At 32.6% G+C, this 19,791-nt stretch overlaps 3 protein-coding genes across 3 annotated transcripts; 1 reads left to right on the top strand and 2 right to left on the bottom strand.

Moving 5' to 3' along the window:
- Positions 1-3,414: 3,414 nt before the first annotated feature.
- LOC109620542 (cyclic GMP-AMP synthase-like receptor 1) lies at positions 3,415-5,213 on the bottom strand. Its single transcript, XM_066082711.1, has one exon. The coding sequence runs from the start codon at positions 4,893-4,895 to the stop codon at positions 3,450-3,452; it is 1,446 nt and encodes a 481-aa protein (XP_065938783.1). The 5' UTR covers positions 4,896-5,213; the 3' UTR covers positions 3,415-3,449.
- Positions 5,214-6,201: 988 nt separating this feature from the next.
- On the bottom strand, positions 6,202-10,421 carry LOC105342915 (uncharacterized). The gene is made up of 5 exons (XM_011450036.4): positions 10,337-10,421; positions 9,859-10,015; positions 8,886-9,212; positions 7,296-7,377; positions 6,202-7,141 (listed from the first exon to the last, which is right to left on the bottom strand). Exons 1-5 carry the CDS (start codon positions 10,379-10,381, stop codon positions 7,024-7,026), a joined length of 729 nt encoding a protein of 242 aa, XP_011448338.4. The 5' UTR covers positions 10,382-10,421; the 3' UTR covers positions 6,202-7,023.
- A 5,239-nt stretch (positions 10,422-15,660) lies between these two features.
- LOC105342913 (uncharacterized) lies at positions 15,661-19,456 on the top strand. Its single transcript, XM_011450034.4, has 2 exons — positions 15,661-16,169; positions 17,979-19,456. The coding sequence occupies exon 2, from the start codon at positions 17,990-17,992 to the stop codon at positions 18,950-18,952; it is 963 nt and encodes a 320-aa protein (XP_011448336.3). The 5' UTR covers positions 15,661-16,169; positions 17,979-17,989; the 3' UTR covers positions 18,953-19,456.
- Positions 19,457-19,791: the final 335 nt, after the last annotated feature.

Below are 19,791 nucleotides of genomic sequence, written 5' to 3'. Positions count from 1 at the left end.
GTGGACGTTGCCCTTTCTGTGCATATGTTTACATCTCTATTAATTTCCACCATTTTCCATTTAAAAAGGTCACTCAAACGAAATGTGTCTATAAACGTGACACCTGTTCCATTTATAAACAGCAATAACTGCATTCAAATTGTAATGTGAGATATAACAAGAAAACGTTTGTTTCATAATCGAAATTATATCACGACATTCTTACAATGTATCTCAGAATGACATACATGTACATGAAGGGTGCCCTTAAAAGTCCCTTCTTATACCAATTCAGCCTGAACATAAGGTTTCTCTCTCAGAATTACATACATATACATGTAGAGTACCCTTAAAAATCCCTTTTGGTACGAATTCAGCCGGGAAAATAAAGCAATATCAAACCTTACTTAAAGTATGTTAACATTGTGGAAATAGGTATGTAGTAGTAAGGGCACGAGCATTCTAATTGAAAGGAAAATAATTCAGCTTTTCTGATTGATTTTTTGCTCATTAGGAAAATCTGATAGCATGATTCCTGTTAATAATTAGTTATCATATTAAATTTTATCTATTTATATTTCAATGAAACTACATGGCAACAAACTAATTCATTTTTAAAGTAGGGAAAAAAATTAAACAACAATTCTAAGTGTTCATCCTAAAAATAGAATAATTTGAGAATTATGAAATGAAAAGATATAATGTTTTAACATTTTGTAATTCATATGTCTTCCAAACAATAGAGCAGATTACATTCAACAATTTTATACTGGTTGAAATCAGTTACCAGTGACGGAACCTTAAAACTAGAAATTGATATTTTTCAGCAGGTGCTTCATATTAATGTTAATTCTTTTGCGACTATCTTTCGTCTACAGTAAAAGACTTACATTAAAAACCATTAAACTTTGCCAAACGGCGCTTGATCCAAAGATTTTGTCAAAGATGCGATAAAAACATGAAAAATCGACGTAAAGTGACGAAAATTCGTGCTGTGGATATCCACCTATTTCAGTTCAGATCTGAAAATTATAATGCATTATGATTATTATTTTCCTGAAGATAATATATTTTGTAGAGCGTGAGGTAAGAATAGTTGCCGCACGTTAGCGACGTCATTTCTAGATCTTTGGCGTTCTGGTATAATTTCGTAATTTAGCACTCTATTAAAATTGGCCATGATGCCCTATTTTACATTTTTTCATTATTTTTATAAAGTAACTAAATACTCTTTTTTGTAATCAATCGATTACTGTAGATTCCTTATTTTACGCGAGTACTTAATTCCGCGATTCAACGATTTTCCATCAAATCGCGAGAACATAAAATCGCGAATGTCGAAATTTTATCATAGTTTCATGTAGTTTACATATGTTTGAAAATTAAAAGCGAGATTTTAAAATTCGCGAGACGGGTTTCTCGCGATTTTACGCGGATATTAATTCCTCGCGTTTAATTAGGAATTTACAGTAGTATATTGGATTATTTAATGTACGATCAGTTTGTCAAGGTCTCTTTAAAAGTCATGAACGTAGCTTTATGATATAGCTCATTACCTAAGAACCTACAGTAGCTTTAACTTTTCTTTAGAGCGTATGTCTTCTGTCTATCTAAATTATTTATAAACATGTTATATGCTTTTATTGGATATTGGAACCACGTTAAGGGTGCTTTGTTCACCCGCTCTCAATTTTAGGTGGATATATCTTTTCCAGTACATTTTCTAGTGACTTCTATCCATCGAAGCCAAAAATGCATCGTATCACTATTGGCAGCCTTTTTATTTCTTGATCTGGAGACAAAAGGCATGGTGTTGATATCCCTATTTTTTTTTAAAACAGTTAGAAAACGTCTATTTTATGTCTGATTCAAAAAAGTGTTTTGATTGGAGCTTTTTTTCAAATTTTGAAGCATGTAAGCTATTCATAAATACACACTTTAAAATGACGTAAATTCATGATGCGCCGACGTCTCGTATATATCATGCTATAAACATCAATATCTTGATAAGTGTTTAACGAAATTTAATCAAAATTTTCATTCGAATTAGAATTTTGATAAAGACAATTTTAATGCATCATTTTATACAATACAGCGCAAGTGAGAAGCGCGGTGCATAGTGTGACATTACTTTGGGATCAACTCTTGTATTAATGCTTAATGTTTTGCGACTCTCTTTAGTCTACAGTAAAAGACTTAAATTAACCATTAACATTTGTCAAACAACCGTTAAGGGGAAAACAGAGCCACTGGAAAGTTTTGAATCTTCTTTCACATCGGCCTTGATACTGTTTTAATTAGTTGGCATTATAAATAGTTATTTTAACATAATTTTCTATGTTATGAGTGTATCGTCATTAATTTTAATCGACAAGCGACAACACTCCAAAAGCTTTGAGGAAACCTCAGCTAAACCGGAAGTGATCATGGTATCCAGAAAAGGCCAAGGTCGAAACCAAAAGGTGTCAAAAATCGCTATATCGTTCTTAACATTTAGTGAGTTAGATAGAAGTCAAAGGCAGATGAATGTCTTTACTTCATATGATCAATACATTCATGTACATTGGGTAAACACTTAGAACTTTGGTTGCAGTGTATTTTAAAAACGTAGAGTTATTTGTTTAAAGTAGAACGTATATGTATTAAGGAAATGCATGATCCAAACGTTATGAATGTATTCATCAGAACTCAATACTCAATACTCTATATTACGTTTTAGTTTCAGACTCGTCGATATTAATTTTCTGAAATTTTAAGTTCTGGGAGCTTTATAATTATGCAGCCGCTCCAAGGGCCGCTCTTATGCAAGTGTATTGCATGTTCTTACGAAAACTATCTATAACGTCTTCTTTTAATGTTAAGAGTATGTTGGTTTCTGAGCTGTTGTAAAAGAGAAATTAAATTTTTGTTTTTGTGGAAGTTGCAGAATAACCTATTTAGTCTCGAAATGGAGTTTAAATATATTTAGTTAAATAATGTACATATATATATATATATATATATATATATATATATATATATATATATATATATATATATATATATATATATATATATATATATAAAGTACATGCTTGCAATATACACCCCAAACTGCAAGCAGAACATTTATATAAAAAAAACAACAATTTTTATAACTTTAAAAAAAAAACAGCTTATCTAAGTTAAAATGGTTATCTAATAGTACTATTTTACTTCGTTAATTGTTTCGGTCTTTGAGCATCTTATTTTCTTACATAAAAATGTGTCTGCTAATGATCGATCAATGTTTAAAAAAACATTGTTTTAACCTCTAAATTGTTATATTAATATATTAGTACATGGACATTAAAACACATTCTGTGAAGTTCAATAAGACTTTAAAACGAGTATGGAATATTTCATTTAAGTATTTTGATGTAAAATATAAGTAAAAAAATATGAATATTATACCAATAAAAGACCCATATTTTATTATACAAATCGATATTCTACAAAAGAAAAAATAAGTCTACATTATAAGTGTTTCTCAGGTATTGGATAAAGTTTGAGAAAAATTCCTCTGTACAACCCCCTAAAGAGCCCGGATTTTCTTCAATTTGAAAAACTAAACTCTGTTCTACAAAGTATTTCATCACGTTCCCAACTGCTGCCTTGAAATAATCACATCTTTTTAAAAGGGCTTTTGAATCTTCCTCAGAAATTTTTTTCTTTTCGGAGATTATTTTTTTCAGATGATTTAAAAATGCATACATTAATTTTATCCAGCATATTGCAAACGCATAACCGGAGTCCAAGGAACTTTCCGATACCTTCCATTGAAACCAAGGAGTTTCTAGAATATTCCCCCAAGTGTTCATATCTCTTGCGAAAAAGCACGGCATCTTTGTATGATACAAGTTTGAGGACATATAGTCCAATACGTCGCAAACACATCCAGACAATGTTTCAGAAGATAAACATCCGTTTTCTCCATATACATGAAATAAAAATGCAGTTTTTAGAGTATAAGATGACAAGTTCATGCATTTTCTTGACATGTTAATATCAGAGCTGATAAGTGACTTCAGAATCTTGTAACATTTCTTGTGGTGCTCATTCATGTTGCTTATCAGCTCACGTTCCATGCACGAAAAGGTTACAAACCAACACTTTGTACGGGCCATATGATTGATATGGCATGATTTAGGAACTACGTGGCATCCGTGTTTAAAAAGTAAATCCTTAAAACGTTTAGGAAACCCTGGCAGTTCAACTACTGACTCTAAAGAAGGATGATCCATAGCCAGCATTAGATCAACTCCAATTTTTAAACTCTCTACTGGAAAAATTTTCACCTCTGACTGAATGCTGGTATTCTCGGGTAATGTCGACTTTTGTATGTAGAAAAATTCTAGTTTTTTGCTCTCACAAGGTTCAAAAGAAATTGATCCCTTAGTATGGGGCAAAATAAATTTTACAGAAGAATTATTAAGGCTAGCCATTTCTTTTTTAATTTCCTTCCAAAAGTCAAGAACTACGAACCTCGGATTTCCTAGGAAGTCTTTATCTTTGCTTTGTTCTCCATCAAGACGAACATTAACCTTATACTGAGACGGAAAATCAACCTCTGGTTGTAATTTGATATGAGGATACCACACAGAGCAACCTGGATGCAGAGAAATTTTGTCGGGTACAGAAAGCTTCGCCAAAGTCAGCATGAAATCAAACTCGTCAGGTGCTCCTACTTTTGTGCCCTCATAAAAACTTCCTGTCGGTATTATGTCAGCCACTTCTAATTCGGGACAGCGTTGTTTTAGCTGTTGCAAAACAAATTCAATCATTTTTCTCACACCAGCCTCAATATCCGCGGTTACTATTTCGTTTACCATAACTTGAAATTCGCATTTCAATTTGAAAGCGTGCAATAGGAATTCCTCACCCATTATTACATTCATTAAATGGAAACTGGATTTTCACAATACCTTTCGTATGTTTCTACTTTCGTTTTGATTTCTTCGTCACCATTACTTAAAAGTGTTCAATTATATCCAAGTTCGTTGTTTTATCTTATAAAGAAAACGTATTCAATGTCTTTTAAAAGGTCATCAACGTTCTATTATTTTTAAGGTATTGCTAAAAATTCTTTGAAGTTTTACCTATTTAGGAACCGCTTGTAAGAGCTCTTTTGTGAAAGAGAACAGATATCTATTCGGAGGCGTTAAAACTCTTGACACATACAGATTTTATGAATAGAAAACTAAGCTCTGAATGCACAAAGTTTATGTTCTTATTAAATAGGTACTAGAGCTTTTTACTCCGGTCTTAAAAGATGTTCTTGACAACGCTATATAAATATTCCGACAAGCTCCTAATCATTGTTTTTAAAAAAGACATATCTGACAGAAAACCAGATCTACACATGTTGAGCAGTATCATACACGATTTAAGATTGTTTTGGTCACGTTTTTTGCTGAAGGTGTGCTTTGAGCATTTCTGAAAATAAAGTGTTTGACAGAAAAATTAAAAAAAAAAAAACAATATTGGTTTAACAATTAACAGTGATGGCGGATTCAATACACCATATAAGCAATGACAATACTATGATTTTGGGTATAGATTTACACATTGAATCTAATGTAATAGATGTAGCATATTTGCGATTAACAGAAACTGCACATAACCAACACAGCGTTTTACAAACCGTATAATAGAAAGGACCAATGATCCGAACACAACCTATAAAAAAAGTGACGAATTTTAATGCATTAATTTATAATGGGCAACAAAATAATAAAAACATGAGAGAAAATATAATTTATCATTATAAAATAATTTTTTTAACGGATTTTTTTACAATAATAAATTTCTTCTAGCGAGAATTTGACATTAAAAAACATACTTACCATTTATTCCACTAAAATGCTCAATAAAATTCTGCAACCTTTGACATCGTTAAACACGTATTTTTGTATAAATAAAATATATACCATCATAGCATTGCCTGTTCATAATCAATATGGTTTTTTTACTTAATCAAAAATCACATATTTCTAAAGGTTAAACAATTTCATTGCAAATATGTTTCATGACCAATTGTCTTTTACTATTTTTTAGAGTACCGTAACATTATATAAATAGTGCCTGTTTGGGAGGGTAACAGTTGAAATTGACACCCCTCGAAAACCATTGTCAACCGACGCGAAGCGGAGGTTGACAATGGTTTTCGAGGGGGTGTCAATTTCAACTGTTATCCTCCCAAACAGGCACTATTTATTTTGTTATAATGAATGTCTTAATTTTTAAGAAAATTTTACTGCTTTTATATAGGAATAACGTGAATTCTACAGCAAACCGTATGCGCATAATTTTTGCGCATGTAACAATTTTTAATGTTACCCATTGCTAAGTGCGTTGCTAACGCTGAGGGTAATAGAAAGGATTATGAACTGCGTCTTAACCAATCAGATTTCAGTATTTAACATAAAAGTATAACAAAATCAGATATACTCTCTTGGAAAATAGCAACTTTGCAATTTTTTTTAACCGATGATTTAAAAAAACACTAAAAATAAAACAGGATAGGGGTAACATGAAAAGAAAGGCAACTGCAAGTTGATTGTATTCAGATGTAGAATAGCAACATAAAAATGGTGCCTGTTTTGGTGAGTAACAGTTGAAATTGACACCCCTGAGAAAACCATTGTCAACCGACGCGAAGCGTTGGTTAACAATGGTGTCAATATCAACTGTTACCTACCCAAACAGGCACTAATTGGTTTATTATACTGAATGTCTTCATTTTGAAGATAAATTTAATGATTTTAATCATTTAATAGTTTATCAACAAATAAACTTCAATTCTACGGCAAATGGCACGCGCATAATTTACGCGCACGTAACAATTCTACTTCATAACTTTACAACAAAGGCTGATAGAAATAGTATGAATGTGGCAATGGGTGTCATCTTGGACATATTATGAATTTATGTTTCTCAATATTGATTTTGTTTTACCTTCAGCAAAATATAGAAATATTAATAAAGTGTGTTGTACATAAAGTGCTTAAATGCATTAGCAAATACTCATATTGAAGTCATCATATGTATATTGCTCTTACTAACGTGAATCTTCTGTGTTGCTGAAGATGTGTGCAATATTCTTCCTGTTGATCCATAAACTTCAGTTTCTGAACTTAAAAACCTGAAATGAAATGAATTATTATACTTTCATGTTAGATACTGAAATCTGATTGGTTATGACGCAGTGCCCAAATAGGTTTTCTGTAATTTTTCGGTAATGTCTTGTGTATGAAATAAACGTTTGAATTTTAGAATTAATATCAATAAATTCTTACTCTGATGATGTATTTGCAACACAGCTTGATTCATACTTTCTTCTATGATAACCAAATGGACATTTTTTAACACACGCATACCCTAGATAAGAATAAAACAAGTTATAGAACTCAAATATCATGATCTGATATTTACATCTACCAAGTATTATTCCCTCTATTTCTAACGGAAACTTATAGTTTAATTTAATTAATTAAATAGTATAATTCATAACTCTAAAGAAACAGCCAGACTGAAATCTACACGCCCCGTTTATCGATTGGTCGAAATTTACAGCAACTGAAACTGACAACAGAAACTGATAGGACTGAAATTGACACGCTGTCGAAACCTACAGCTACCTAAGAAAAATCACGGACCGCACGATATAATCATAATTATGTCAAACTCAAAGTCTCACAGGAGACGATTTGGCTGTTTCTTTTAGCTAACGTACTTATGTACATTAACAGATATTTAATGAAATTTACTTACTTTTCTTAATCAATTTATCAATAAGTTAAAAGGAGGATGTCGATTTAAACAAAAAAAATGCTTTCTTTGATAATTTATGCGGATTATGAAGGTAGCGGTCATTGCAGAAAAAAATATACCTAACCCGCTAACGCGGGTTATGTATTTTTTCTGCATATCGCTACTTTCATATCCCGAATGAATCACCCAAGAAAGCATTTAATTGTTTAAATGTATCCTAGCTTTACATATCTATATATTTGTATGGAAAAGGGTCCTGACAAATGAATACATCTTTATCCTATGTTTTGGGAAGGATATGAATTAATAATTACATATTTTTTTTCACTTTCTCTATGTTTCGACTTGACATGGTTAGATATGAATTTCTAAATGATAACCTTTAACAATAATAATTATGCAAATCATTCTAGTTTCATAACCTGTATACATGCACATTATTAATAATACATGTACATGCACCTTGTCGCTTCAATCTGAAACTGGCTTGATTTGATATTTTATAAATCCAGAACAAATAAATAAAAAATGAAAGAAGAGATGACAATAATTTAAATTAAATATTAATACCACGTAAAAACTACCATGTTTTTTTTTTTTCATAATGTACTGTATTTTCTATATGTACCAGTAATCATGATAAACTATAATATTCATTTTGTATGTATATACACGTACAGCTGACATTGTTTTGCTACATTCTATATTTTACCAGATAGATAAGAAAACATATGCCAAATACTTTCCAAAATATTAAATTACATTTAAGTTGTTAAAAAGATGTACAGAAATTGCCAGTACATATAGCAGCTAATATTAAAACTTAGTAGGAAACCTTCTCTGCATAGGTTGATATCCTCCCACAAGATTATCAATGATACAAATAGATATATTTCTTGTACAAAGAAAAGACAAGAACTATTTGATGATGCCTGGGAAAACAGAAAGGAATTATTCTCTCTCTCTCTCTCTCTCTCTCTCTCTCTCTCTCTCTCTCTCTCTCTCTCTCTCTCTCTCTCATATCTATCAAGTTAATATGGAATTTGTTATGATTTATGTTACATGAATACTTAATTATTAATAATTTAGTAAAAAAAAAAATCAGTAAGATTTACATGGGTTCAGTTCCTCATCTTCAGGGCATGTAAAGTAGGAACATCCATTAGTTTCGTACTTGGGTCGATAGCAAGATTTGTTTGTTAAAGTCTGAAGACTCTCTATGGACACATATCCGTCAGTGTGCCTACATCGACAGCTGCGATCCTCGCGGGAACTACCTTCTTTACAGGTTTCCTCCCCTAAGCCATTGCACAGTGACTTTGTGTAAGCACAGGTGCGCTTCCGGAATTCGTTGGACATCTGTCCAAACGGTTGGTAAAGTGTCCTTGGACATTCAGTTGATAAAATGGATGAATGTTCTTTTGACAAAACTGGATAATAACCTACATGTAATGTACAAAAGAAATAGATTAAAATGTGATTTTAGGAATTGCGTCCAAGATTTAAAAAAATATATATCACACTGTAACATCATGAGTGATGTGTATGGAATCCGGATAGGGTCATTTATTTCCCTATAGCATAGTCGCACTATCGAGGTTTGCGTCGATAATGTGATTATACGATGAACTACATGATCAAATCCGGATTAAATTGATGTGTGTATCATTAATACACACTGAAGATTTATGCAATGTACATTTTTAAACACCAGAGGTTCGGTGTTTTTCTCGGAGACTTCTAACAGGAAGTTTTTTTTTCCAAATTGGCACTTTTAGAGAGAAAAACTTGTCGCCAATTACCAATTGGCTTCATGTGTTATTTGTCCTTATACATATACTTCATTCTAGCATTTCTTAAAAAACAGAAAGTTTATTCTTTTATTTCCTGGTCTAAAACCAGGCTATTTTTTCGCACAGATATTGACAAACACAATTTTTTCATTGCACATTAGTTAATTGTAGAACTTGTGAGATTATTGCTTTCAACGTGTTAAGTCTGAAACACTCATTACTTAGTAGTTATAAGATAAAAGGTTGTTAGAATTGTTTTTTTTATTCTACGCATTTGTAGTCAACTGAAACTCACCTTTTGCAATGTATGTTGGTTTAAGACATATTTCAATAATTTCCCCCTCCAGATCGTTTAAACAATGATACCACAAAGGGTTCTCCTTACAATACAACCAAGATCGGGTCTCCCAGCTTCCCACAGATGGGCACAATATAGCCCAGGAAGCATTGTACTGTAATAAATTCATTAATTTCTTTAATACATGTAGAAAAACGAAATTAAAATATGATATACATTTTTTGAAAGTTATTTGTATAATGTTTAGTCACAAACCAAAGCATTAATTTACTGTCTCGAAATTAATAACATTAGTTGTATAAATTGATAGAATTATGTCTGTTATTTTTAGGAGGTACTATTTTTGTTTTTTAAATAATTTCAATTACTTCAATAATTAAGTTTGTATAATATACAAATTTCTATGATTTAAAATTAAACCTTTAAATAACATTGATATTTACTGTTTATTTATCAATATAATATATATAATTACCTCTTTCAAAAATAATATGATAAGCCAATTTGAAATTTTATCCATAGTTTCGTCGCTTAAGTTCGATGCCAAAGTCTAAATAAACTCAAATGTTTAATTTATTTTATGTTAATTTTTGTTCAAACTTTGGACTTATGACTCGTTGTGAATTCAAGTAGTTTGAATTATTTAATCCTTGAACTTATCAAATGGAAGTGATATTCAAGAACACCCTTGTACCTTGACGGTCATTCTATCAATGCAACAAATGACCGATTGATTGCCTTTAAGTAATCTGACAGAGGAATAGGAAGTATTCAATTTGATCATTTTTATTGATCGGCTTTAAAGTTGTTTCCCGAGTGAAAAAATATTGAGAATTTGGGACATAAATTAGGAGATAGTCATCGCTTTTAATTTTTTAGTAGAAATTAAATTTGTGGTTTACGAAGTAAGACTGAAGATATTTAACTGTTTAACTTAAAGGCGTTCTGTTGGAACCCCATCTCCACCTCCCCCCCCCCCCCCCCCCCCCCCCCCCCACCAATGCTGTTAATTACAAGTAAAAAAAAAATCAAGAAACGTTGTAATTTACGAAAGTTTTCACATAATGCGAATGCTTGAGGTACAAATATGCGGGGTTCTGTATCTTTCGTGCTAACCTTACATGTACCGACCGTTTACTTTCAGATTCTGTTATTGATTTGCCAAAAACTTAATGTTGATTTGGGTCGCCAAATTTTATTTTTGCAGCGGTTCTTAAATTATGGCATGGATTTTCTGTATTGTCTTTCATTGAGACAACGACTTATGTACGACTAAAATCGCCATGTGTCTTTTCTAGAAGCCTTTTTATTGTCACACTATACACAAAAACATGCATGGTCGACCCGACCAATTCCGGATCACATAAATAACAAATTAATTACATCACATCCTCCACCTTACTTTACAACTGTTTTAGAAAAATAAATGAATCTAAGGACAGCATAATTAATTTCCCTATTAAACTATTCTAACTTGCATGTTTCATCTTACATAAACTGTTGTTACCTGTATCGAATAGGTAGAATACCTTGATTATAACAGAATTACAGAATTAAAGACGTTCATTGCGGGGCGTTCTGTCCGATATATGACTAGTACTGGAATCCCTGAGATTATTCCCTTGTTTTTAGACCCAGCCTCATCAAACCTCAAACAAATAATACGCGTTAGCCGCTTAGCCAGAATTTGCAAGGAATAAACTTTTATGTGAGTTTTGTATGCATCAGCACCGAATGTCTAATTCCAACTGATGATAGTTCACAAATTTAAAATCATATAATTTTATTAATGAACAATGAAAATAAGACAATGAAAGATTAATATTATCACATTTTAGCACCATGTACAATAAAAGGATTAATAAGATGAAAGATGAAGTGTCTTTAAATATAAATAGAAGTCGATTAAAAGATTAGTGTCCATCTTTGACTGTACCTAAGGTGGGATTAAATGTTTTTTAAACAGTTGTTGCAATAGAGAAACAGTTTTTGTAGCAATTAACACAAAGTCCGAAAAAGTTAATTTACAAAATAATTTTAAAAAGTACGAAAGATTGAATTCACAACGCGACAAAACAGTGTGAATAAATTTATCACCTTTGTAAATGTGCAATTTGTACTTATGTGCTTAATTAAACATATTTCACCAAAACAGACAATTCAACAAAATGATTGCTATTTAAGGAATACGGATTCAATCTTTGAAATTTACGAGGTGATCACATACGGTCGGGGTGACAAAATCCAGAATCATTGGGGTAAAAATGACGCATTGGAATGCTTCCTTATCACTCATATGATGCTTAGCAATTGTACGATAAACTATCAAAAATATTAAAAATAGTCTTTGATGAAATGTATTTAGCTGTACATGTACTTTACATGTACAAGATCGATTGATAGTAAACTATCGGGAAAAAAGAAACTGTGCATTATAAAATTTAGTATAATTTTTTCTCTATCTATTGTTTGTATTTATAAAATTTAAACAATCGATAATGGTATTGTTTTTGACAATATCGGATGGTAACCGTCCAGGTGCACGGACTTTTTCATGGTTAGTGAGCACCTGTTGTTTATTGAAGAATTTGTACTTTTTGGAATAAGAACTGTAACGGACTAGTTTAAACTTTTATTGTTAAGGAAATCACTTTAGTTTCAACAAAATTTACCCCTATGTCATGCCACGACTCAACGAAATTCAATGTAATCGTGCTGTTGGGATGCCGCAAGCTGGAATTGCATAAAATACTGTAGCAAGACACTTTGGAGTTCATCGGAACACCATCCAGTCATAATGGAGAAGTTTACAACAATCTGGCAACACCCAGGATCGACCGCGCTCTGAGCGACCTCGTGTGACGTCACGTCAAGAGGACAACCACATTAGACTTGTGCATCTGAGAAATCGTTTCCAGACAGCAAGTTTGACTGCCCGTAGCATTCCAGGGCTTCGACCAATTAGTCCAAGAACTGTGCGTAATCGTCTGCGCGAGCAAAACATCAGACCAAGACGTCCAGCGGTGCGCCCAGTACTGCTTCAACGTCATTGTATCGCCAGACTAGCGTAGTGCACACGACATCTGCGATTCAGAATACAGGACTGGGCCAATATTCTGTTCACTGATGAATCCAGATTTCATTTGGATAGCAGTGACGGCCGTTGTAGGGTGTATTGTCGCGTTGGGGAGCGTTACCAGGACGCTTGTGTTGTGCAACGTCGACAACTTGGTGGAGGTAGCGTTATGCTGTGGGGTGGAATATCAGCACGTGGAAGGACCCCTCTACAAATTGTCAATGGAAATCTTACCAGCGTACGCTATCGAGATGAAATTATTCAGCGTCATGTGATACACTTCATTCAGAAATATCAAAATCACATCACTCTGCAGCAAGACAACGATAGGCCACACGTTGCACGTGTAGTCAGGGACTTGTTTGTTCAACAGAATGTCGATGTCTTGCCTCGGCCAGCTGTTTCCCCGATTTGTCGCCGATCAAGCACGTCTGGGATGAAATGGTAAGACGTTTACGCCGTTTACCAAATCAGCCAGTGACATTGGCTGATTTAGGCCAGGCTTTAACCAACATCTGGAACAACATCCCTCAAGCAGTTCTGAACACTTTAATGGAATCAATGAGGCGTCGCTGTCAAGCATGCGTGAACGCAAATGGTGGTCACACGCATTATTAATTTTGTTAATTCAATTTCAAATAACAGTGACTTTCGAGTGCGCTGAAATTGACGTTATTCGACGTTGACATTAATGTTGTTCATTGTAATATTTAAATGTTTTTTCATATATTAAATAATGCACAGTTTCTTTTTTCCGCTAGTATATATTAACACAGACTAGACAAAGAAAATTGTAAATATTTGTTTGATTCGTTTTAAGCTAGCATTTCAATTAGTTTTTAGACACGCATAAATTGATACGACCCAGCAAACTTTGTTAATGCACTGTAAAAACAATTTAAAGAATCGTTTTAGAGGTACAGGTATCAAAATCAGTTTCCCACGCCGTGTTAATAGACTATCGAGTACCAACAATATGTTTACCAAGTTCCTTTTGAAAACACAAACTGTGAGTTATCCTGGAATCGACAAATAAAGGGCGGGTGCCTCCCCATTAAGAGAGTCCGGAATCGACAAATAAAGGGTGGGTGCCTCCCCATTAAGAGGGTTCCACGGTCGTAGCTATTTTCAGACTATATTGATCTCCTCGAAAAGAAAAGCTCTGAGTAAAGATATAGAAAAATACTGATTTTAAAAAGCTTCTGAAACTTATCTTTACTAAATAAGAATGTATAATCAAATTCATATAATTAAACGCATAGACCGTAAATGTACTCGTATGTATTACTTGGTCGGACGATATCGTTTCTATAACTTTAGTTCACCAAACGCAACAGTCATAGAAATCACTATAATAACGATAATATTATAATAATTGTGTCATTTACTATCAGAAATATAGTTTAGATTATTCAAACTCTTCTATGTCTTGGAGTAGAAACATGCTTTAACATGGTCGCGACTCATACACCCGTCGATTTTTTTAAACCTATTTATTGTATATATCATTTAGATCTTGAAAATAACCGTATTTTGCAAAATGCAGAAAAAGAGGAACGGGACACAAACAATTCTAAACATCGGATTGAGTGGAATGCTGTTTGTAGCAAATTGTGATCTTTCAGACAATTCCTCCTACTATCTCCACCTTTCATTCAAATGTTGATTATTCTTAAAATGTCAACGCGTAGGTAGAGTTGATCGAATATTTTCGTGTTATTTTTCACTATAAATTAGCTGATGCATTAGTCAATTAAACATTTCAAGTAATAAACGATTTTCTACTTCTAATCCTCAATTATTAGTTTGACCCCACAGATGCTTCCTGCATTATATATATTTGATTATTTTAAGCACAATATGTTTTGTAAGAGTTTAATTGAGGAAATGAAAAGAGAGAGAGAGAGAGAGAGAGAGAGAGAGAGAGAGAGAGAGAGAGAGAGAGAGAGAGAGAGAGAGAGAAATTATATTTCTAGACCAATTCAATTGATCTTTAATCTGTGCGAAATTCATTGTGTACTTTTCGTGTCTAAAAAAAGTGCCCCGGTTTACATGCACAGTATAAACACTTTTATAAATGTACCTCTTTTTTCATCAACGTTTAATTCGTTCATTAATTGTTCTCTTTAACCTATGCGTTTAAATATAACAAAATATATCCCATCACTTTTACGCAGATATTAAGACATTCTGATACATTATACTATTAACATCGGATTACATTAATTTCTTCCTTCAAATATTTTGTGGTAATCGGGCCATAAATTTCAATATTAACATATTGATTTTACATTTTAGAAAATAATTCACAGCGTATTAAATATTGATCTGTCAAGTGCAATTCAATTTTCAAAATTATTTTCTAGTATTAACTGGCGTCTCTCGGTTAAGTAGCGAAACGTTTATTTCATTTTCTCCCATTAATATGTGGGCCCTCATATTCTACTTATCTTTAAGTATGGATGTCACTGTTTCATTCAATGAACAAAGAAGATCGGAAATCCACAATAACAACAGGTACTTTCTTTACCTATAAGCTGTTTTAAAGAAATTCGAGACCTTAATTATCTTTTTCACGACTCGACGCGCAATACAAAAGGTGTTGTAAATGGCGATATATTTTTTTTTTCATTGTAATTTGAAATACACAAGTTCACAGTACACCAAAAAGTCGCCTACAATTGGGGGTTTAAAAAAATCTAAATAAGTTCTTCAAATGTGTTTGGAATTGATTATACCCACTTCTTTAGTTGATTAACTTCGTGAGATAGTCAGAGAGAAAAAAAAGTTGTGGTTTTTTTTAAACTTTAACATTTTTAAAATGCCTTTAAGGTAGATTAGTCACTCAAGGAACCCAAACTGGTCTTTATGGAAGGACAATTCCGAGATCATTCAAATCGTCATTGTTGTCAACGGATTAACTTCACCAGGTCATGTTTGTGAGTTTTGGGAATTAAGGATAACGGCTACTTAAAATTCGCAGCAGTTCTAGAACAAATATCTTATCTGTAATATATTGGCTGTGAGTGGCAACCTGGAGGTTAAATACTGTTGGACAGGAATGGACACTCACACAATGGAATTAGATTCAAGTAAATTAAGTCCTTAAGTTTTGGATAACTTCTGATGGAGGCTGTCAAGGACCTTTCCATTTTGCACGTTATTGCACCAGTATCCGTATTGTCCGGCATCAGCGGTATGGAATTGTAAGGATTGTTCTGCCAAACGTTTAGTAAGTATTTCGTAAGTCATAATTTCAATTAATTATTCACAAAATAAAATATTTCATGCATCGTTTTTTTGGAATACGCACTAATTACGAGAGTCACAGCGCATCATTTTGTAAGACCCGTTTCGTATAAAAGCTTAAATAAAGTCAAATTATCTTTTTAATTTGTGAAATTACCTTTGTTAAGGTATATAAAATAAACAGCATATGTCTTATAATGTTTTTATTTTAAGAAAGACACGGCTATTGCTTTATATATCTTAATTACCAACTACAGGCACGTAGCATTGGGGGGGGGGGGGGCAGGGGGGGGGGGGATGCTAGGTGCCTGAACTACATGTATATGTATCTGTGTTACTGAAATGGTGGAAATCAATAAGTGTAAGGCGCGTTGCGTGTTTGTTTTTGTTCGGGGTTTTTTTTTTTTATTGAAATGACAAATCAATGCTGAATAGATAGTTGATAAATTTCAAATTATTCTATTGGCTTCATGACCTACAGTGATTCGGTCAATGCATTGTTGTTACATAGTTAAGAAAAAATACCACGTTTTCATATGTACATGTATCATATTCGTCTCAACATAGTTTCCGCGTTGCGTAATCGAAATCAATTTTCACTGATAAATTTAAACTTGAATATACAATGGAATTGTAAATGCATTTAAAATCTCTTTTAAAAGACTTCTTTAAAAAGACCAAGTTTTGCAAACACAAAATTATTTTTATTAGTCTGTATTGAGCGTGTGGTGTCCTATACATTATTCATACAGGGCCTATCTATGTACAAGCTTCTCCATGCGACGACTTACATTTTTCTAGATATCACTGCATTCTAATTATGATATTAGATTGTAAGAGTCTAATATATCTACTTGCATAGCGTATAATAGAAAAATGTTTTTTCAAGTCTAATTTTGATAGGAGTGGCTAGGGTTACGCAATGTGTTTGTTTGGAAATAATACAACTTCTCATATCAAGACTGCGTATAGAAAATATGCTTCAGACATTTTGACAAATTAATTATTTGCTTGTAGGTTTTTGTAGATGTCACAAGCTTTTAATGCAGGAACAGTGGAATAGTCCCTATTTCTCTTTAAAAGCCCATCTGTAAATGACATGACACGACACAACGCGTTCATTATCCCATTGCCCCTTATGATGCTACAAACTTCTATAACAAACACACAAACTCTGTTCACGGCTGCAGGCCAGAACATTATTATATACATGTAGTTAAACAAGTATTAAAAAACAATTAAATATCGTCACAGTTATCGGTGCAGTTGTGTATACTTATCACGTACGTATCATAAAAAGGAAGCACTTATATCTACATAAAATCAGATTTTAGGAAAAATATTCAAGTTAATTTTAAAGTTTTAACAGTAAATTTTAATCCGGTGATGCAGTTCTGACTACACAAGGATAATTAGGCTATCCAAGAAGTGTATAAGACGCAAACAAGATCATGTACTTTTAGAGAGAACTCGTTTAAATCCTATTATGTATTCAATAAATGATCTGAAAGGACCATTTTCTTTCCAATTATATCTATTTATCTATTTAAATCAGCGAGTCTTGCATGAAAAATTCTAAAAGAAGATAATTGTATGATTGTTAAACTCATTACCTAATTCAAAAACGGCTATGATAATTTGAAATGCAAACATTTCAAAATGAATATTTTCTCAAATAGATTTCGTCACCTTGTTGGCTTTACTTAAAATAAGTATACGCTTTAAAGAAAGTCATATTTTGGAACACAAATAAATGAAACGCCTTAAATTTTAACTCTAATTTTCATTTCAGGTAACAACATCATGGCGGGCAGACGACAGCCTCGCATGCAAAGTGAAGGTGACGTCATCGGCATGAGTGGGGAAGCTTTATCGAGCACTAGCATAAAAAACGAGTTGGAGAAATGGAAACTTATGAATGAAATGCACTCACTTATATGTGACGAAAAACAAAGCACGATGAGTAATAGCAGAAAGTTACGAAAGTTGAAGGATGACGTAACAAAAATGTTGGCAGAGAGTTGTGTATATAAACTGCACGGATTTCAACGATACGACCCGTTTTTAGCCGATTCTGAAAACAACGAGAAAAATGAAGAAAAAAGAACTACTGTTTCAAATGAACTTAATAAATCTGATTCTTCTGGAACACTCCCATCAATCAGTGAGACTGGGTCCTATGTGAAATCCAATTTGAAATCGTACGATAAAAAGGAAGTTAAAATGGTTGACGTAGTGTCAATGACAATCGCCAAAACTTTACCTCCTTTTGATATCTCAGAAAATACATCGTCAAACGTTGATGAAAATGACGTTGAAAATGAAGGCGAAAACTCCAAATGTAGTGTAATATCACCTTTAGCCATGAGTTTTCATGGTATGGTATTATGGCGGCAGAAAATACGTGACAGAATAATAGAGAAAGAGAAGGCGAAAAGGGAGCCCTCTGTCCGATACCACCCAAAAGTAGAAACTCAGACTGTAACAAATCGTTACAAGCAAATGTTTCCTGGAAATTGTAGGACGTACTTCGCGATGAAAAAATTTGTGGAAAAGGAAGCAGACACAATGATTAATAAGGTAGACTCTCCCTTGTATTACAAAAAGATTTCTCATCTAGAGAAGCTGAAAAAGAAATGTCAGATTCCTGAAATCATTCGGAGAGATCGTTCAACATCAGCTATTTTCAAAGATTTCAAAAGTTATAAAGCCAAAAAAGTAACTGACAAAAACCGGAAAGTTGCTGATTGGCAAACGGCTTCATGAGAATATGATCGGCTTGTTCATAAATGATATTTGTACGAAATACGATGATTGATTACACTTCACAATATTGTATGTAAAAGTTATATAGAATAGTTAAAATAACATGGCTCTTCCACGAAAAATGTGTTCACGACATTTTTAACGGTTTTAAAGTCAATTTACTAATTACCTAAATATATATACATATTAAAGATTTAATGTTTATTTTCTCTAATAATAATAAAACAATTTATATATCAGCTCATGTACTATCAACCTTGGAGATATTTACAAGCATATCGTGGTTTTCATTTTTATATGGCGATATTTAGATGTTTGCAGACTGTGTCTCAAAAAATAATTGCAGATCAATTATATGTTTTGATTTTAAATTGCTAAGTAAAACACCCTGGCTGTAAATTTCTTCAGTTTGTCACATCAAATGGTCAATTTTTAATAACATGAACTTGATATCTGCATTAAAGATAATTTAATCACACAAGGTATTATAATAAATTTCTATTTAAAAAGTACACTTTTGTAGTTTTTTTTCCCATTCCAATTGTAATTATCGTAACTTTATCATGTGATATTGCATAAAATATATTAATTCCATTGTGAGCGACATCCTTTTACTTTAAACAAAAATAAACAAGAGAAAAAGTGCATTTTTTATCATTTTTGACTACATGTAAGAAATATGACAAAATGTTGGAATCGTTTTTCTTTTTTATTACGGTATAAAATTGTTTAATTTTTTTACTTTAAATGCACCTGTACATGATAATGTAAAGGTATTGTCGAGAGATTTAAACAGCCTCTGAATTTGTGGGCAAGAACTGAATAAAACGTCCCTTCTT

The sequence above is a fragment of the Magallana gigas genome, chromosome 4 (genome assembly GCF_963853765.1).
Source record: "Magallana gigas chromosome 4, xbMagGiga1.1, whole genome shotgun sequence".
NCBI classification, from domain to species: domain Eukaryota; kingdom Metazoa; phylum Mollusca; class Bivalvia; order Ostreida; family Ostreidae; genus Magallana; species Magallana gigas.
Note: the sequence above shows the minus strand (reverse complement) of the source record. Positions and strands in the feature narration are given on the sequence as shown.

Excerpts from the sequence above, each read along its gene's own strand:
- LOC105342913 (XM_011450034.4), top strand. The coding sequence starts at position 17,990 with ATGGCGGGCAGACGACAGCCTCGCATGCAAAGTGAAGGTGACGTCATC.
- LOC109620542 (XM_066082711.1), bottom strand. The coding sequence starts at position 4,895 with ATGAATGTAATAATGGGTGAGGAATTCCTATTGCACGCTTTCAAATTG.
- LOC105342915 (XM_011450036.4), bottom strand. The coding sequence starts at position 10,381 with ATGGATAAAATTTCAAATTGGCTTATCATATTATTTTTGAAAGAG. Across the intron at positions 10,016-10,336 it reads TCATATTATTTTTGAAAGAG|TACAATGCTTCCTGGGCTAT; the intron begins GTAATTATATAT and ends AATTTATTACAG. Across the intron at positions 9,213-9,858 it reads ACCAACATACATTGCAAAAG|GTTATTATCCAGTTTTGTCA; the intron begins GTGAGTTTCAGT and ends CATTACATGTAG.